General features: G+C 40.0%; 1 protein-coding gene across 1 annotated transcript; it reads right to left on the reverse strand.

The window, feature by feature from the left end:
• Nucleotides 1-695: 695 nt before the first annotated feature.
• On the reverse strand, nt 696-18,098 carry map1lc3b (microtubule-associated protein 1 light chain 3 beta). The gene is made up of 4 exons (XM_047388464.1): nt 17,853-18,098; nt 13,084-13,139; nt 3,470-3,576; nt 696-1,849 (listed from the first exon to the last, which is right to left on the reverse strand). Exons 1-4 carry the CDS (start codon nt 17,890-17,892, stop codon nt 1,639-1,641), a joined length of 414 nt encoding a protein of 137 aa, XP_047244420.1. The 5' UTR covers nt 17,893-18,098; the 3' UTR covers nt 696-1,638.
• Between the last annotated feature and the right edge of the window lie 467 nt (nt 18,099-18,565).

The following is an 18,565-nucleotide window of genomic DNA, read 5'->3' on the forward strand; positions in this document are numbered from 1 at the left end:
CCGACAGGAATATTGAGTCTAAAACAAAATTATTTGGACATCAGGACAAGAGAGGTTCGGCATAAATCAAATCCAGAAATCCAGGAACCAAGCCTAAAACCAACAATGAAGTATGAAGGTGGAAGTTTTGTAGTTTGGGGATGCTCTGCTACACCCACCATGAATTCTACCATGTATCAAGGGGTGTTTTCGGAAAATGCCAGGCCATCTGTGAAAAAATGAAAGCAGAACCAGAAATGGACCCTGCAACATGACAATGACCCAAAACATAACAGTAAGTCCACTGGCTGAGAATGAAGAAATGGCCTAGTCAAATTTCAGATCTTGACCTTATTGAGATGCTATGGGGACACTTGAAATGAGCTAAACAAACCCCTCAAACAACTCAGAGCATGAAGAGTAGGGTAAACTTTCCTCAGAGTGAAATCAGAGATGATGGACAAATACAAGCTTCTCAATGAAACCAGTCCAGCCTCCTACCCTCAAGGTATTAGGGGTTAGAGTGTCATAACTTATGAAAGCAACCACACAAGGAGTCATTTCTTTTTCTTTGTAATGGCATTAACAACTAAAACTCTTTTGAATTCCTAATATCTGCCACTTAAAATGATTTCACTTTAAAAGCTTTTTAATGAACATTTTTAGGGTGTTTTTTTTTGTTGCTTTTGTAAAAACTTCAGCACAAGATGCCCATCAACCTTTTCTCTTTTTATTGCTTACAAAAAACCCAACATAAATACATAAAGGATGCTGTAAGATATTGCAGGATGTGTGTGTGAGAAACAGAAGCAGGCAGGACATCCAGCGTTTTAACGAACGCTCCAACCCTCTGTAACAAACAGCTCACCTTTACAAACTGCAGAAAGTCCGAACTATGAAATAAAATCACATTAAATAAAACAAACCAAAACAATAATAACACTTGAATATAAAGCAGCTAACCCTCAATGTGTTATGAAGATGAAGAGGAGGATCACGACAGCGGGCAGGATACTCAAGAGTTCAGCTCTTTCAAATAAACCCACTGAGGAGGTGTTTGATTCCCACAGCGCTCTGAGCTGAACATTTGCTGGGAAATTCTCCGAAGGGATGAAACAAGGAAGACGAGGACACAACACCCCTTTCATCCTCCATTCACACATGCAATCAGCTTCTTGTAGTAAGTCCAAAACTCAACTTGGTGACACTCCTCGGAACGCTTTTTTTTTTTTTTTACATTTCCGTGAACTTAATGCAAACTACAATCATCTGTTCTAAGAGCAAAGCAGTTTCCAATCATCTCAGTTACAGTGAAGATGCTTCAGGCAGGAAGGTCCAGGAATAAAAACATCCAAACAGGACCATGATGGGAATGTGGAAGCAGCAGACATCAAAGATCTACTCCATTTAGTTTCTGAGTTTCAAAACAAAAAATCCCAAAACTTTCAATAAAAACCTGCATAAAAACAACATGAGAACCCAGTCTTCCCATCCTATTTAATCTCCAAGCCTAAAGTTGGGATTAATAACTGCTTCATGTAAATATTTATATAAATGGATCCATAGGGAAGTGGTGGAGCATTAGCCACCTTGATGTGACCTCACTACCTGAAACGTATTTAATATACATGAACATAAATACAGCCGAGGAATGTGGAGCTACAAAACTGAAAGTAGGGACACCGACAGATCCAAGGGGCCCGAGCTGTGGTGACCAAACGTCTCCTGGGAGGCGTACACCATATACAGGAAGCCGTCCTGGTCCTTCTCACGCTCATACACTTCGGAGATGGCCGCCGACACGGACACCATGCTGTGGCCGTTGACCAGCAGGAAGAACGCCTGGTTAGAGTTGAGCTGGAGGCGCCTCCTGGTGGGCAAAAAAGACATAACAGTGAAGAAATGCATAGCAGAAAATTGCTGAAATAAAAATAAAAGTGTTCTCAGGGTACAGTACGTAAAACGCTCCTGCGTCGTGTTCTCTGTCAGAACCTGAGTGGTTAATTGCTCTACAGTGCATTGCAAACGTATTCATACCCTTTGCACATGTTCTCTCTTCATAACCATAAACTTTAATGTATTTTATTCTAAATGTATGTGATAAATTAACATAAGTTTCATGATTGTCAAGTGAAATGAAAATTACACCTGGTTTTCCAGTCTTTTTACAAAGGAAAATCTTAAAAGTGTGGCATGCATGTGGGGTAGCGGCAGGGGTAATGCATGCAACCCATATGAAGATGCAGCTGTCACAAAATAAAAATAAGAAAGAGTGGCATGCGTATGTGTGGCTCTATCTCTACCAGGCTTGCACATCTACAGATGGAGACAGAGAGTATATGTAAACACTAAGTTCCATGTTTTCTCAAACATTCTCATACAAAGTTTGGTCTAAACTTTGACTAGGCATTTCGAACACATGACTATGCTTTGATCTTAACCATCCTATTGCAGCTCTGGCTCAATATTCAAGGTTGTTGTCCTGCTAGAAGGTCAACTTGTACCCCAGTCTCAGGTCTTCCGTAGCCTCTCAGTTTTCTGCCAGAATTGTCACACCCTGGGTATTATCAGGGAGATGTGGAGTGTTTCTTCTTCGGCCACACATTATATTCTCAATGCAAACCAAAAAAATAAATCATGTCATCTCACTGCAAAGAGGACTTCTCCAGGGTTTGTTTCGGCCTTTAGGGACAAGTGGTGAGATGAGGGCAATTGTTCAGATTTGTGGAGTGTACAACTATTGTCCTGTCAACAAATTCTCTCACATGGAGCGGTGGATGCTGTTTGTTCTCTAATGTTCTCCAACAAAGCTCAGAGGCCAGAAACAGAACATCTGCATTTAGACTGAGATTAAACTACATATGGAGATAATCTATTTTTCCTAATTTGGTGATTTATGAAAATGACAGATTGCAATGGATTTTATTTAGGGGTATTGGGGGGCTTAATACAAATGCATGAAACACTTTTCAGATTTTTATTAATACAAAATGTTGACAACCAGGATTTATTTTGCTTCCACTTCCCAGCTACAGGCTAAATGTTGCTGCTCCATCTCATTAAAGAGGTAATTTCAGCAGACATTTTACTAATAGACGCTGACCATCAAAATATAGTGGTATATTCCGAAGGTTTGGCGTCGCTATATGGGAAATAAAATGACATTAAAAAAAGAATTTCAGGTCCTAAATGTGCAATAAATCGCTTTTATGCCGAATGGAAGAAAGCAACAGAAAAGAAAAAAATGGGATAGAAGATAGAAGAAAACTCAGTCCAGAGAAGAGTTTCATCCAAGGAATGGTAGGTGGGGTTGGGGCGCAGATTAAACAGAGATTCATGCAAATAGAAGTAGAAGCAGGAGATGCATGGAAGAATACATCCTCAGAAGAAGGGTTGATTAGATGTTGAGTTTGGACATCGAGGGTTAGGAAAGGTGGCAGCAAATTCAATAAATGTTAAGGAGGAGGCTGGCTGAGGAGTTTGGGACTACCTGATGATCTTGATGAGTTCACTCATGTTGACATGGTCTGGCACCAGGAACTTGGTTTTATCCAGGATGGGCAGCTGTTTTTCTCCTTTATATCGCTCAATGATCACCTGCAGAAGTAAACAGGAAACAATCATGTACTGCCTTCTCCAAGTTATTTCTGCTAAAACATTTAAAGTGAACTGAAGACAGAAACCGAGTTCTGTCTTCATTTCACTAAAACTGTCCCAAAATGCAGAAACTGTGTCAATAGCTAAGTCCACCCTATGATTCAGCAGATTCCAGAACCACCCCTTCTGACCTCATGTCTGACACTGTCTAACCGTTGGCCCGCTCTTCTCACTTCAGCTCGAGTGGATCAGTGCTTTCTGCACAGCTGTTTTCAGGTCTCAGTAAGGTATTTTAAACTGTTTGAGGTACGGTCTAATAATAGAATAGTAGGCAGATCCTTTAGTTATCAGGCTCCTCTCCTGTGGAACCAGCTCCCAGTTTTAGTCCGTGAGGCAGACACCCTGTCTACTTTTAAGGCTAGGCTTAAAACTTTCCTTTTTGATAAAGCTCATAGTTAGAGTGGCTTAGTTTATCCTGAGCTATCTGTGTAGTTATGCTGCTATAGGCTTAGGCTGCTGGAGGACATAATGACCACTTTCACCCTCTTCGCTACATTCTCACACTACTCTCCAATTTTGCATTACTTGCTGTTATTTCAGCTTTTAACTTTATGTTCTCTCTCTTTTCTCTTCTTAGAAGCTACACCTGGCCTGACTCTGTGTCTACCTGTGACACCTTCCTGGAGGGGGGCATCGTCCAAGCTGCTGCTACTAACATCTTAATGTTCTCCTTCTACAGATGATCCACTTGGCCCTGTCTTTCAGTGTTTAACCCTGTCTCTCCTAGACATAGCTACTGGCTGAGCTTCTGCGGCGACTAACCGTATGTGCTCTCTTTCATATTGTAGACTTAAAAACTGTCTCAGAGTTCATCTGCTTAGCTGTCTTTCTCTCCTAGATGAAGCCTCTAAAGGCGCTACTACTGCCTTTAATGTTTTACTTCTACTGGATCAGTGCTTCTTTGTGATTTTGTGTGTCTGCTCCAGTCCGTGGTGGCAGATGGCCGCTCACACTGAGACAGGCTTTGGTTCTGCTGGAGGTCTCTTCTTGTTAAAAGGGAGTTTTCCTCTCCACTGTCGCTACATGCATGCTCAGTATGAGGGATTGCTGCAACGTCAATGCAAGTGACTGTCTACTGTCTCTACATGCTCATCCAGGAGGAGTGAATGCTACGAGTCACTGACTCGATGTAATCTGCTGGATTTCCATAGAAAAACATTTTAACCAATTTGAATAATTAACTAAACTTGTCTCCAATGTGTAATAATTAGGATCAATTGGAATGGATGTGTTGTGAATTGGTGCTATATAAATAAAATGAATTGAATTATGAGGCATTTGTGCTCATATGTTATATTTGGTTTACTCCAAATAATCTGCGGTGCATTATGATCACTTTTTCTAACTGTCCTGTCATAAACTTCAATATTTAACCTGCTAACTAAAGCATGTAGAGTCTGAGCCCTTTGGCATGTTTTCCCCAGTTTCTCTGAGCACTGCACGATTTGAACTTGGGAGTGAATTTGCTGGGATATCCACTCCTGGAAGATAAGCAACTGTCTTAAATGTTTTCCACTCATGTCCTTGGATTGAAACCCTTCCTAGATGATAGTCATTGCTAATATCTTTCCTCTTTGGTATTTTATTAACACACACCTGTATGCTCCAAAGCAGAGAAAACCCCTGCTTTTATAGATCTGTTACCATGTATGTGATCAGTTAATCAATGGATTTAATCAAGAGCACCTGTGCTGCCATCAACTCTTTTGTGTGTTTTTCCTCACTGTGTCTGCAGATTGGCTTCATATTTTCTTCTTTTTTTTCTTAACCGTGTCCTGTCCAGCAGAGTAGCACTCAGAATTGTGGTTGGCTTCATATTTTCTTAATAAACAATTTACACCACTAACAATAAGCAGGAATCAATCTTCAAATGTTGCTGCTTTTGCCATTTGTCTGTCCCATATTTTCATAGATTCCCAAGGAAAACTTGCAAGACAAACCAGTCCCAGTCCAGTTTGACCATTACAGCTTCATAAAAACACAGGTTTTGGCAGTTTTGGGCCATCATTGTAAAAAGGGTTTGGGCAGACTCAAGTTTTGTTTCTTAAAATGCTGAAAACAATGTGGGCTACATTAATAATTAGCAAACATTTTGGGGAAAACCTGGTCTGATCCGGAGAGACGGCACCCATCCCACTTTGGATGGAGCAGCTCTTCTTTCCAGGAATCTGGACAAAATTATTAGTTCTCCAAAACTCTGACAACCCAGGGTTCAGACCAGGAAGCAGGGTCGTAGTTTAACACTCCTCTCTGCAGCTTCTGTACTGCTACATTACCCTATTAAGACGGCCAAAATTGAATAGATTAAAAAATAATCTAAAACGAGGAAATCAGGAAAATCTAATAAAAATGAACACAACTCAGACTGAAAAGAAAAATAAAACAATTTAATGTGGCTTACTGAACATAAGATCTCTCTCTTCAAAGACATTGCTAGTTAGTGACCTGACTTGTGATAATCAGATTGATTTATTTTGCCTCATAGAAACCTGGCTGCAGCAAGAGGATTATGTTACTATAAATGAGTCAACTCCTACTAATTGTTTAAATTTTCACATTCCTCAAAATACTGGGCGAGGAGGAGGAGTAGCAACCATCTTTCAGTCCGATTTATTGATTAGTCCCAGACCAATCAATAGCTACAACTCTTTTGAATATTTAATCCTTAGTTTTCCTCATCCAAATTGCATAGCACTAAAACCACTTCTGTTTGTTGTTTTGTACCATCCACCAGGCCCTTACTCTCAATTTATAGATCAGTTTTCAGACTTTTTATCTGATTTAGTGTTAAATACAGATAAAGCTATTATAGCGGGGGATTTTAACATTCATGTTGACACTGAAAGTGATAGCTTAAATATAGCCTTTGCTATCTTAGACTCAATTGGCTTTGACCAAAACATTAACAAACCTACCCACCTTTGTCTTCATTCTCTGGACCTTGTGCTGACATATTGCATTGAGTGTAAAGACATAACAATGTTTTCTCATAACCCTGTCCTGTCTGACCATTTTTTAATAACCTTTGAGTTTAATTTAACCGAGTACTCCACATCTGGAAGAAAATTTCATTATAGTAGATCATTATCAGACGATGCTGTAACAACCTTTAAAGAATCTGTTCCACTTTTAATTTCCTCATTATCACAGAAAAACACAGTGGAGGGCAAATATTTTGTTTCTTCCCCATCACAAATTGCTTCTTTTGTTCATAGTATTACTTCATAATTGCGTGGTGCATTAGACAAAGCAGCCCCCTTGAAAAAGAAGGTAATTATTAATAGGAGGCTAGCTCCTTGGTTTAATTCAGAGCTGCATACTTTAAAGCACAATGTTAGAAAATTGGAGAGAAAATGGCACTCTACACACCTAGAGGATTCCTACTTAATCTGGAAAAATACCCTACTGTTGTATAAAAAGACACTTCACCAAGCTAGAACAGCTTATTTCTTATCATTAATAGAAGAGAACAAGAATAATCCTAGGTTTCTCTTTAGTACAGTTGCTAAACTTACACAGAGTCATAGCTCTGTTGAGCCATCAATTCCCTTAGCTCTTAGTAGTCATGACTTTATGGGATTCTTTCAAAATAAAATTGATTCTATTAAAAAGAAAATCTTTGACATACTCCCGAAGATGATTACTTCATCATCAGCAAGTGAGACAACATTGGAAATAACTGTAGAACCTGATCTGTATTTGGACTGTTTTGATCCTGTGAAGCTTCCCGAGTTATCAGAAATATTAGCTTCATCTAAACCTTCAACTTGTATGTTAGACCCAATCCCAACCAAATTATTTAAGGAAGTGTTCCCTCTGATTCCCATTTTAGATCTGATTAATCTGTCCTTAGTAAATGGATATGTACCACAAGCTTTTAAGGTAGCTGTAATTAAACCTTTACTTAAGAAACCTTCGCTTGATCGAGATGACTTAATAAATTACAGACCTATATCCAATCTTCCATTCTTATTTAAAATTCTTGAGAAAATAGTTGCTAATCAAATGTGTGAACATTTACACAGCAATGACCTGTTTGAAGAGTTTCAGTCAGGTTTCAGAGCTCATCATAGCACTAAAACAGCTCTGCTGAAAGTCACTAATGATATTCGTATGGCCTCAGATAATGGACTTGTGTCTGTTCTGGTTCTGTTAGATCTCAGTGCTGCATTTGATACAGTCGACCATAATATTCTCTTAGAAAGGCTGGAATATGCTGTAGGGATCAGGGGAACAGCGCTAGGCTGGTTTAAATATTATCTGTCTGACAGATTCCAGTTTGTTCATGTAAATGATAAATCATCTTTAAACTCCAGGGTTAATTGTGGAGTACCACAGGGTTCAGTACTTGGGCCAATTCTCTTTACTATATATATGCTTCCAATAGGTCAAATTATCAGGCAGCATAGAATAACTTTTCACTGTTACGCTGATGATACTCAGCTTTACTTATCCATAAATCCTGATGAACCCAACCAGTTAGATAGACTACAAGCATGTCTTGAAGATATAAAAACTTGGATGACTTTAAATTTTCTGCTTCTAAATTCAGACAAGACAAAAGTTGTCGTCTTTGGACCGGAGTCTTTAAAAAAGAAACTGCTTGGTAAATCACTTAACCTGGATGGCATTAAATTGACCTCGGATAATAAAGTAAAATACCTTGGTTTTATTTTTGACCAGGACATGTCATTTAAACCCCATATTAAACAGGTTTCTAGGATTTCCTTCTTTCATCTCCGGAACATTGCCAAAATTAGAAATATCCTATCCAGGAGTGACGCTGAAAAACTAGTCCATGCACTTGTTACTTCAAGGCTGGACTATTGTAATTCTCTACTATCAGGATGTCCACAAATTGCAGTTAAAAGCCTTCAGCTGATCCAAAATGCTGCAGCAAGAGTTCTGATGAAAATTAAAAAGAGAGATCATATTTCTCCTATTTTAGCTTCCCTTCATTGGCCCCTGTTAAATCCAGAATATAATTTAAAATTCTCCTCCTCACATATAAAGCCCTTAATGATCTAGCTCCATCATACATCAGAGATCTGATTGGTCCATATGTTCCTAACAGAGCACTTTGTTCTCAGACTGCAGGTTTACTGGTGGTTCCTAGAGTCTCTAGAAGTAGAATGGGAGGCAGATCCTTTAGTTATCAGGCTCCTCTCCTGTGGAACCAGCTCCCAGTTTTAGTCCGTGAGGCAGACACCCTGTCTACTTTTAAGGCTAGGCTTAAAACTTTCCTTTTTGATAAAGCTTATAATTAGAGTGGCTTAGTTTATCCTGAGCTATCTCTGTAGTTATGCTGCTATAGGTTTAGACTGCTGGAGGACATTATGACCACTTTCACTCTCTTCGCTACATTCTCACACTACTCTCCAATTTTGCATTATTTGCTGTTATTTCAGCTTTTAACTTTATTTTCTCTCTCTTTTCTCTTCCTAGAAGCTACACCTGGCCTGGCTCTGTGTTTACCTATGACACCTTTCTGGAGAGGGGAATCGTCCGAGCTTCTGCTGGCAACAACTTAATGCTCACCCTCTACCGATGATCCACTTGGCCTTTCTTTCAGTGTTTAACCCTTTCTCTCTCCTAGACACAGCTACTGACTGAGCTTCTACTGTGACTAACTCTATGTGCTCTCTTTCAGACTCTAACCTTGAAAACTGGCTCAGAGTTTATCTGTTCTTTCTTTCAAGATGAAATGACTAAAGGAGCTACATCCATTAACATTTACTTTTCCTTCCCATAGAAAGTACTCCTGGATTAGTGCTTCTGTGTTCTTTTTGTGTCTCTGCTCTGTTCTCTCAAACCCCCAGTCGGTCGTAGCAGATGGCCGTTCACACTGAGCCTGATTCTGGTTCTGCTGGAGATTTCTTCCTGTTAAAAGGGAGTTTTTCCTCTCCACTGTCGCTACATGCATGTTCAGTATGAGGGAGGAGGGAATGCTGCAAGTCACTGACTGGATGCAATCTGCTGGGTTTCCTTAGATAGAGAAACATTGTATCCAATTTGAATAAATAACTGAATCTGACTGCACTGTTCAATGGTTAGGATTAATGTGAATGTATGTAAAGTGCCTTGAGACAACATGTGTTGTGAATTGGCGCTATATAAATAAACTGAATTGAAAATATGTCCATTCTGGCTTCATCTCAAATCTTTAATAAACGAGGACATGGTGGAATCTAAAGCTGCGCAATATATTAAATATCAGTGTGTGCAATTTTTAGGCAGCATTAAAGCTCTGCATGCACATACTGCCCCGGTTAACCACACCTAGCATTAATATAACTAAGTTGTGGAGATATCATGCGGATAGAAAACTAAAGAAAGGAGTAAGGATAATGTCTGTTAATGTTTTTCAATATTGTCACCGCGATTTTCCAATTAGTATTGGAATTGCATGTTTTTTTCCTAATATTTTGCAGCCCTGTTGGATTTTGTTTCGGTGCACTTCAGGCTAGATTTTATAATTTCAGAACCTGGTCCCGATCATTTATAAAATAAAACCTTAAGATTTACTGAGGGTGTACTTTCTTTTATTGTAAAATGTAGGTCCAATTGGCTGTGACAACAGAAAACCCATTAACAGAAGCAGGTTGTAGTTAAACAAAATTATTTGAGATATTGTTAGCATATCTGAATATTTGTTATTTATAATCTGTGATGTGGACAAAGATCTCAGACTCCCAGGTTGTTCTCCGTGGAACATCAGAAAACATCTTCTACAGTGACTCATAAAAAGCCTTCATACAAACTGAGATTCTTCACACCTTAGAACTACAAACAAAGTATTCTCTGGGATTTTATATGAAAGACCCACAAAAAAGTAGAGAACTGTGAGGCGGGAAGAAAATAATGAATGCTTTTCTATTTTTTACAAATTAAAATCATTTTTCTTTGCAAAGTAGCTCAACCTACTGTAAACATTGTGAATGAACAGATGTCTTTATTATCACTGCACAAGTATAAAGAAAGTTCAGATCTCAAGGTGCATGAACAAAAGTTAAACAGATAATTAAAGATGTCATAAAAACAACAATAAATAACAGACAGGAATCCATTCAGTACACAGCAGAGTTGCTGGGAGCTCGTCCAGTGTTTAGAGCGTATATGACTCTGGGGTACGAACTGTTCTTTAGTCTGTTTGATTTGGTTTTACGTGTCCTGTACAGTCTGTCTGATAGCAGAAGTTCAAACCGGTGATGTCCAGGGTGTTGGGGCCAGCTTGCCATGGAAACGGACTACAACTACACCATGGTTTGCAAAATCCAACAGAGGATTTTCCGAAGAGACGACCCCACCCCCTTGTTTTGTTATTTTTCAGTCAACTGACTGAATAACTCATGGACACAAATACTCGTAACCGCGTTCCTGACTAGTAGAAGACAACAATCAAGTAAATTGTTTCTTTCGTTACTTTTAGTCTGGGCAGCTTAGAAGTAGGACGGGGGTCCAGGGTCGTCGCTGTTTAAATTCAACGTGCTTTGAACTGTATGCAACCAGCCATTAAGCTGAATACTCAACAAAACTTTATTGAAAGTTGGTGAGGACCTACTCTCACCCTCTGAGAACGGTTTGTCAGGAAGTCCAGGATCCACAGGCAGATGGTGTGGGCCATCTCCAGGTCCAACAGCTTGTCTACCAGTCTGCTGGGGAGACTGGTTTTAAACACTGAGCTAAAGTCCACAAAGAGTGGTCTAGCGTATCTCCCCCACTGCTTGAGGTGGGACAGAGCAGTATGGAGAGGTGTGGTGATGGCATCTTCTGTGGACCTCAAGCAAACTGGTAAGGGTCAAACCCAGGTGGGACCCAGGAAGTGATGTGGCCCCAAACCAGCTTTTCAAAGCACTTCATTATAAAAGGGAGTAAGTGCCACTGAGCGGTAGTTGCGCAGACCACTGGTTGTGTTCTTCTATGCTAGTGGGATGATGGTGGAGGATTTCATGCATGGAGGGACGGGAGCCTGGCTCAAAGACTCATTGAAGATGGTGGTAAAGGCCCCAGCCAGCTGAGGCCTCCCTCAGCGCCTGTCCTGAGACGCCGTCAGGACCTGCTGCTTTTCTTCAGTTGACTGCCCTCAGCATTTGCATCACCTGCTGTTCCTCCAGTACAGATATGGGTGCTGTGGGCAGATGGGTGGAGGACTGATGGGTGGAGGACCACCAGAGACAGCTGTCACAGAAGCTGTTATAGTCAATGTTAAAAGCCACACCCGCCTCGAGTGATGGCTCTCCGAGCAGTTCTCTATTCTCCTCCTGTCTGATGCCATCGTCTGAGTGGACATGAGTTTTCATAGACACTCAGTTTGATTTTGCTGTGGGCTTTGACTGGGCCATTGTAACACACTAATGTGCTTTGATGCTGAAGACAAGCAGCCCCAGAGCATAATGGTGTCACCACCATGTTTCATGAGGGGGGTGGTGCGTTCAGGGGGATGCGTGGTGGTAGTTTTCCTCCGTACAGCTTTGTACATGGAATAATTTACTTATCAGGTGTATCCTGAAGGCAACCGATTGTATTGCATCTTATCGGTATAAACAGGGTTAAATATAAATGCAGGCCCACATTTCAGATTTCATTTTTAAACATCATTGGAGGCCATGCATCGTTTTCCCTCCACTTTACAATTATGCGCTCCTTTGTGTTGCTCGATCACATAAAATCCCAATAAAACACATCGAGGTTGTGCCGTGACAAAAGGTGGAAAAGTTGAACAGGTATGAATATTTTTGTCAGCCATGTAGGACTGTTGAAACCTGTGAGAACTGGCCAGAATGCAGAGAATTAAAGCAAGAATTACTCTGAATGGAACACAGCCCAGATCAATACATCAGCTTGATCTCCTTTTTCTTTACGTCTGTTGTGAGAAAGGCTTATAGCTTTTAGGTGAGCATCAAGGCTGTGGTTACTGCTTATTTGCTCTGCGTTACAATTAAAGTCTAATATGAGCTTGCTGCATCGTCTGTTAAGAATGTGAGACAGTGCCTCGTCTCAGTTGTCCAGGCTCCACAGCAGCTGTCTCGATGGTGTTATATTACTGTGACACAGCAAATCTACCTCCACTCTCAACGCTCACACTGACCCGGCAGTTTATAACCACAGGACAGAACACAGGAAGCACGCAAAGAAGAGATGGAGAGCAGAGCCGATACTGATATGGTGAAACATAAGGCGTGCTTTTGCGTATAAGCTTTTATTCATCAGGTCTTCTAGAAAGAGCTGCTGATCAGCACAGATCAAAATAAACTATAAACCAAAGAGAAGAAAAAGAAAAACCCGAGAGTCAGACAGAGGAGAACTGACCAGGAAGCGTTAGGTGAAGTATTATACTGCAGGAAGCGTCTCATCTTCCTGCGTGCCTTTGAGCACATCAAGCTTTTTTTTTATAAAACCAGACACTACTTTCAGTTTGAGGCTTGTAAAACTCAAAGCTGAACTCACAGGAATCTTGTTGGGGTGCTGCTCCTGGATCAGTCTGACGTCTTCTACTCGTTGCTCTGTTGGGCCAGAAAACAGAAAAATGCATCAGAATGAGCCGTTAAGAAAAGACACAGAACTCATCAGGAGAAGGAAATCCAAACAGTTTCATTTGAATAAAGTTTATCTGAATCATAATGGATTTGCTTACAACATGAGAAACATTGTGGTTCAACAGATTTGGGAGCTGCTCTGTGTTCCATGTCTGCAAACAAACAAAGGCCAGAGCTGCTGCTGCTACTTTAACTTACATCTCAACAAAAAAGTTACTACTATAATATCTACAGAGAAACATGCTTACTGCAACTAAACTACAACTAAGGCTGCATTTTAAAATCTCCTCATATGGACCGGCTGTGCCACAAGAGTCGTTACTGTTTGCAAATCCAATATTCAAACTCGGGCCAACATGTCGACTAGAGGCAGAGCTCAGCAGAAGGAATGAAGACGGACAGATTAATGGGAATAAGGCAGCAGGTCAGAGAAACGTTTATTTCAGCGTAGCACAACCCTGCAGGAGGAGCACAGCAAAGCCAAAAGGTGCACTGCAACATCGTTCCAGGATTTTGAAAAATAAACAGAAAAGAAAAACTGATGGCGGTATTGGCCTGAAAAGGCCCGATTGGTGCATCTATAGTAATAATCTTTGGACCAAAGGAAGAGCGTTTAAAAGTTAGCACACAGCTTCAGTTAATACAGCTAGAAACCACCAGTCAGGCTCGAAACCTGGGTGTAGTGATGGACTCAGACCTGAACCTTCAGAGGAACATAAAGATAGTAACAAGGTCGGCCTTCTATCACCTAAAGAACATCTCCAGGATTAAAGGACTAATGTCTCAGCAGGACCTTGAAAAACTAATTCATGCGTTCATCTTTAGTAGAATTGATTACTGCAACGGTGTCTTCACAGGTCTGCCTAAAAAGTGGATCAGACAGCTGCAGTTGATCCAGAACGCTGCTGCCCGCGTCCTCACTAGAACTAAGAAAGTGGAGCACATCAGCCCGGTTCTAAAGTCCCTACACTGGCTCCCTGTAGCTCAGAGAATAGACTTTAAAATACTTCTGTTAGTCTATAAATCACTGAATGGCTTAGCACCAAAATACATTACAGACTTGTTGTCAGTGTATCAACCAGCTAGACTTCTCAGGTCTTCTGGCTCAAATCTACTCTGCAGAACCAGAACCAAACATGGAGAAGCACCTTTTAGTTCTTATGCTCCACTAATCTGGAATAAACTCCCAGAAAACTGTAATAGCGCCAAAACCCTAAGTTGCTTTAAATCAAGATTAAAAACTTATTTGTTTAGAGTGGCCTTTGACTGGGCCATCTAAACATTATTAGTAAAGTTTTCAGTAAATAAAGAGAATAGAATGATGGACAAGAAAATGAAAGGAAATTTCATTTTCTTTTCCATCATTCTATTCTCTTTATTTTATTTTATTTTAAATTACCTCTGTTGTCTGATTTTTTCATTTGATTTGTTTTCCTGTGTCTGTATCTGTGTTTATTTGCTTTGTGATTGTATTGTAATTGTATGGACAGCACTTTGAGTGTCTCGTTGCTGAAAGGCACTATATAAATAACCTTACCTTACCTATAGGTACGTTACATCAAAAAGCAGCAAGTTGAATCAATTTAAAAGTTTACGCATCAGGATCGTTTGTTTATTCATGACTCAGGAAGAAATTTACACAGACTGATGAAACAGAGCCGCACTTTGAACTTTGTCTGACTGAATCAACCCAATGAAGTGGACGGATCGAAAGATATCGGTTCAGACGAGTTGCGCCAACATGGAAACAAGAACAGAGGGACTAAGGAAGAGATAGAAAAACGGAAATCAGTCTCTGCTGTCAGCTGAAGCTTTGACGGTTCCATCTTGTGACTGTCTGCAAAGATAATGTTTACTCAGGAAGACCAACTGAGGGGTCACTGTAAGAGAACCTAATTAAATTAATGGATTCCAGGCTGCTGCCAAACGTCCAGGCTGCTTCCTTTAGGCCATTTTCATGTTTACAGAGAGGAAATGTCAAAAGACTGATCCATGATTGGATTTCAGTCCAGAACAGAACAGCTTTGAAAGTGTCAGCGTCAGCCTCTCATGACCTGTGAAGCAAACACAAACAGCCTCCGAGTCAGCCACCGAGTTCAAACAAAAGAGAAAAAATAAACATGGAATGGGAAGCATTTCACGTGTTTCTGTTGCGTCATAACCTGGAAATCAGTCCCCAGAAAGCAGGGAGACCGAAGCTTCCTCATCTGTTCATTACAGCTATTTAATTTAGATTTTAACTGAGAACTTTAACACATCAGAAAGGCTTAATGACAAAGGATGAGTGAAACCACCCAGATGTAAATACAGTAACAACCTGCTGGTTAAAACGACCAGCTATGGTTATGAATGTCTGCCCCTCTTCCTGAAACGGCAGCTGCGGCTCTGAACCAGTTGCACTATGTGACTCATCAAAATGTGCTTCCACACGCGTGACGCTCTGTTTCTATTTGCTGGGCAGCCCCCACATGCAGAAGTTGAGTAATTTTGGACCAACAACAGGACGGTAAACCATAAGTCAGTTATTCTTAGTCATTCTGGGAAGATTCCAGGGTTGGAGGTAACGTGTGAACATTTCTGCGCGACAGTCTCTCTGTCAAAAGCTAAATATTTTGTGGAAGCAAGTGGATGAAAAAAAAGTCATTAAAAGTAAGTTTTTTCCCCATATGGTGGTCCTTAGTGATGGAACGAATGCAGACGTTTTGGATTTAAAAGAAAAAGGTTTCATTCAAGCTTTTAAAGTAAAGGGGCATGTCATTTTTTAGCTTCCTGGAGTTTTTTCGGTTTATTTATTTTTTTTTTTTTTATATCTTATCTGATCTGGATTTTAGATGCGCTCTATTTATACTCTGGAGCTGGAGTTTTTATTTCCCAAGAGGGAAATAAAACAAGAAAACCTCATGAAGTTGAAACTTAAACTGGGAAAACTGAAGGTTTCCAGTAGCCCTGAGAATAATATCCAATATGGCCACCCTGCAACAAATAAAACGTAAAAAAAGCAATAAAACATGATGAAAGTTGGACGAATTAACCATTTGTTAGCACTTCTGGCAGTTTGAGGTCATTCCCTCAACCAACCCCTGATTTTTGAGACAAAACAAATGCATCATTAAACCAGAACATTAACATTTTTTCAAAACATGACTTTATGTAACTGACTGGTCATCTTATCTGGGTATATCTAAAGCTCCATTAAGCTACTTTGGTTCACACGATCCTTCAAACTGAACGAAAAACCCACTAAACAGAAACGATCAACCAGTGTATGATCAAAACTGTCCAATATCCCCCTCGATCAGATCTGACTGGTGATGTTCAGGTCAAATACTCAAACATCTGGATTTCTTTCCCCACATCTCCCTAAATGCATAAAAACTAAACACTCCTACTTTTTGGGCCTGAACAGATTCTGGTCCAATTCCTCTCTTGCAATTTCATACATTAGCTGTTGCAGACTTTTCAAGGTTGACTTTTTCCAGGTAGGAAAAATTGAAGCTGCTAAAGGGAGAATTTATCCCTGCTTTGATAAGTTAAAGTAAAGTGTTATAATCTGCTCAAAGTCTGCTATCAGAGGATGTGGTTATAGGACTCCAGGAAGGAGTCTTATCTGAGTTTACTCCTTCATTGGCAGATCAGAACCACAGTCAATTATAAAACACACCTTTACATAATGGTGAGATTTATGTCTACATTTCATCAGAAATCCCCCAGTTATGAAGTGAAATAAACTATTTATGGGAACATGTGGGTACAAGGTGCAGGAACAAACTGGTGAATCACCGTTAGCAACCAAACAAACAACATATTATTGGATTTGCTTTGATTTCATGTATAAACCAGAAAAGTATTATATTTGATTTCTTTTTTGACAGATTCATTTTTAAACACATGGGTAAGAAACGAAGCTACAAACTGGTACCGAGTTGTCCCTGTAATCACACCAACAAACTGCATGTTGTTTGTTTCAATTTGTGTAAAAGTTGGTAAAAATTAGACAAGAGAAAAAAACATTTGCTTCGATGCATAACTTCATTCTTTGACAGATTATAAATTACATCTATTAAAAGGAAACCAATGCATTTTTTGTTTAATTGTCACGCAATTGTTGGATCAAAGTTTCGATAAACAGGTTAGAATGTTTTTAGTCCTTATCGGATACTGAAGGCAGAAAATCGGTATCGGCTGATAACAGCCTGATCGGTGCATCTCTAGTTTACATTCTTAGCGATTTAAACGAAAGTAACGGCGAACAGAAGTATGAGTAATCTGTTTATCACCTCAACTAAAAGCAATTACCAACCAAGGTGAATAAACTGATATGCACATGGGTAGCAGTTGGAGAGAATCAGCCTGACATCTAATTCTGCTTTAAGCCTTTTTAAACCGCTGTCTTCTGCCCCCCAGTCCTGCAGCTCTCCTCCTCTCTGCTCTGCATTTCGACGCCACTTTGTTTTGTGGCTCTGCTCGGATTCAAGTAAACACCAGAGAGGCAGAGGGAGGCCAGCCTGTGCAGCAAACAGCCCCCATCCCACATTTAAACCGACAAATGTCAGAGGAATCTGAAATGCTCTTTAATTCAGTCTAAATATATCTGCTGCGAACAGAGAAACGATATTTTGTTTTAAATGTCGGCAGAGAAGACCTGCACCAGGTAGTAAGAGAAGCAGAGCAGAGACTCACCGAACGTCCTTCTTTGTTTGAAGCTTTTCTCTGAAGACATATTGCGTCAAAGTCAGCTGGCAGCGCTAAAAAGCGCAGGCAGATGCGGCGTCCAACAGAATAAACACTAAAAATCAGAAAGAAAAGCAGACACGTTTAAAGTTTCAGACGCTGCTGTCCTGTTAGCTCTTCTGCAGAGTTTAATGTCGACGCTCGCTCCCTTCCTCCCTTCCTTCCTGCCTTCCTCTGCCTCTCTATGTTTTTATCGAGCTCAGGCAAGCAAAACAAACCTGTCAGCTGATCTCTGACGTCACCAGCCATTATGTCTCTCATTGGGTGATATTCGTTTGGAATAATTATAAAATTTGTTACAAAAATAATATATTTTCTGAAGTAGGAAATAGTTTGAAGGGAGAATATATCTTGTTTGTGAATTCAAACGGTTATTTGTTATCATACACTGAATTTAGGTCATATTTTTCAGTTTTTTCATAGTTTATTCAGCTTCCTGTTACACCGGGTTTTGATGCAGCCCCCAGTGCTAATTTCCATGTCAAAGTCAAAATCATTCTGCTCCATGCTTTGATCCAAGATCAGTTTATCTTGATTATGAATGACCTTAGCACGACCAACAAAACCATAAGGAATATGCTTTTAAGATCGTTATGGTCCAATATTGTTAAAACTCTTAACTGGATTTTTTGATTAAAAAAAATATATATATAAATTGGACC

The sequence above is a fragment of the Girardinichthys multiradiatus genome, chromosome 2 (genome assembly GCF_021462225.1).
Source record: "Girardinichthys multiradiatus isolate DD_20200921_A chromosome 2, DD_fGirMul_XY1, whole genome shotgun sequence".
Taxonomy (NCBI): Eukaryota; Metazoa; Chordata; class Actinopteri; order Cyprinodontiformes; family Goodeidae; genus Girardinichthys; species Girardinichthys multiradiatus.

Excerpts from the sequence above, each read along its gene's own strand:
- map1lc3b (XM_047388464.1), bottom strand. The coding sequence starts at position 17,892 with ATGTCTTCAGAGAAAAGCTTCAAACAAAGAAGGACGTTCG. Across the intron at positions 13,140-17,852 it reads CAAACAAAGAAGGACGTTCG|AGCAACGAGTAGAAGACGTC; the intron begins GTGAGTCTCTGC and ends CTGGCCCAACAG. Across the intron at positions 3,577-13,083 it reads AGCACCCCAACAAGATTCCT|GTGATCATTGAGCGATATAA; the intron begins GTGAGTTCAGCT and ends TTACTTCTGCAG.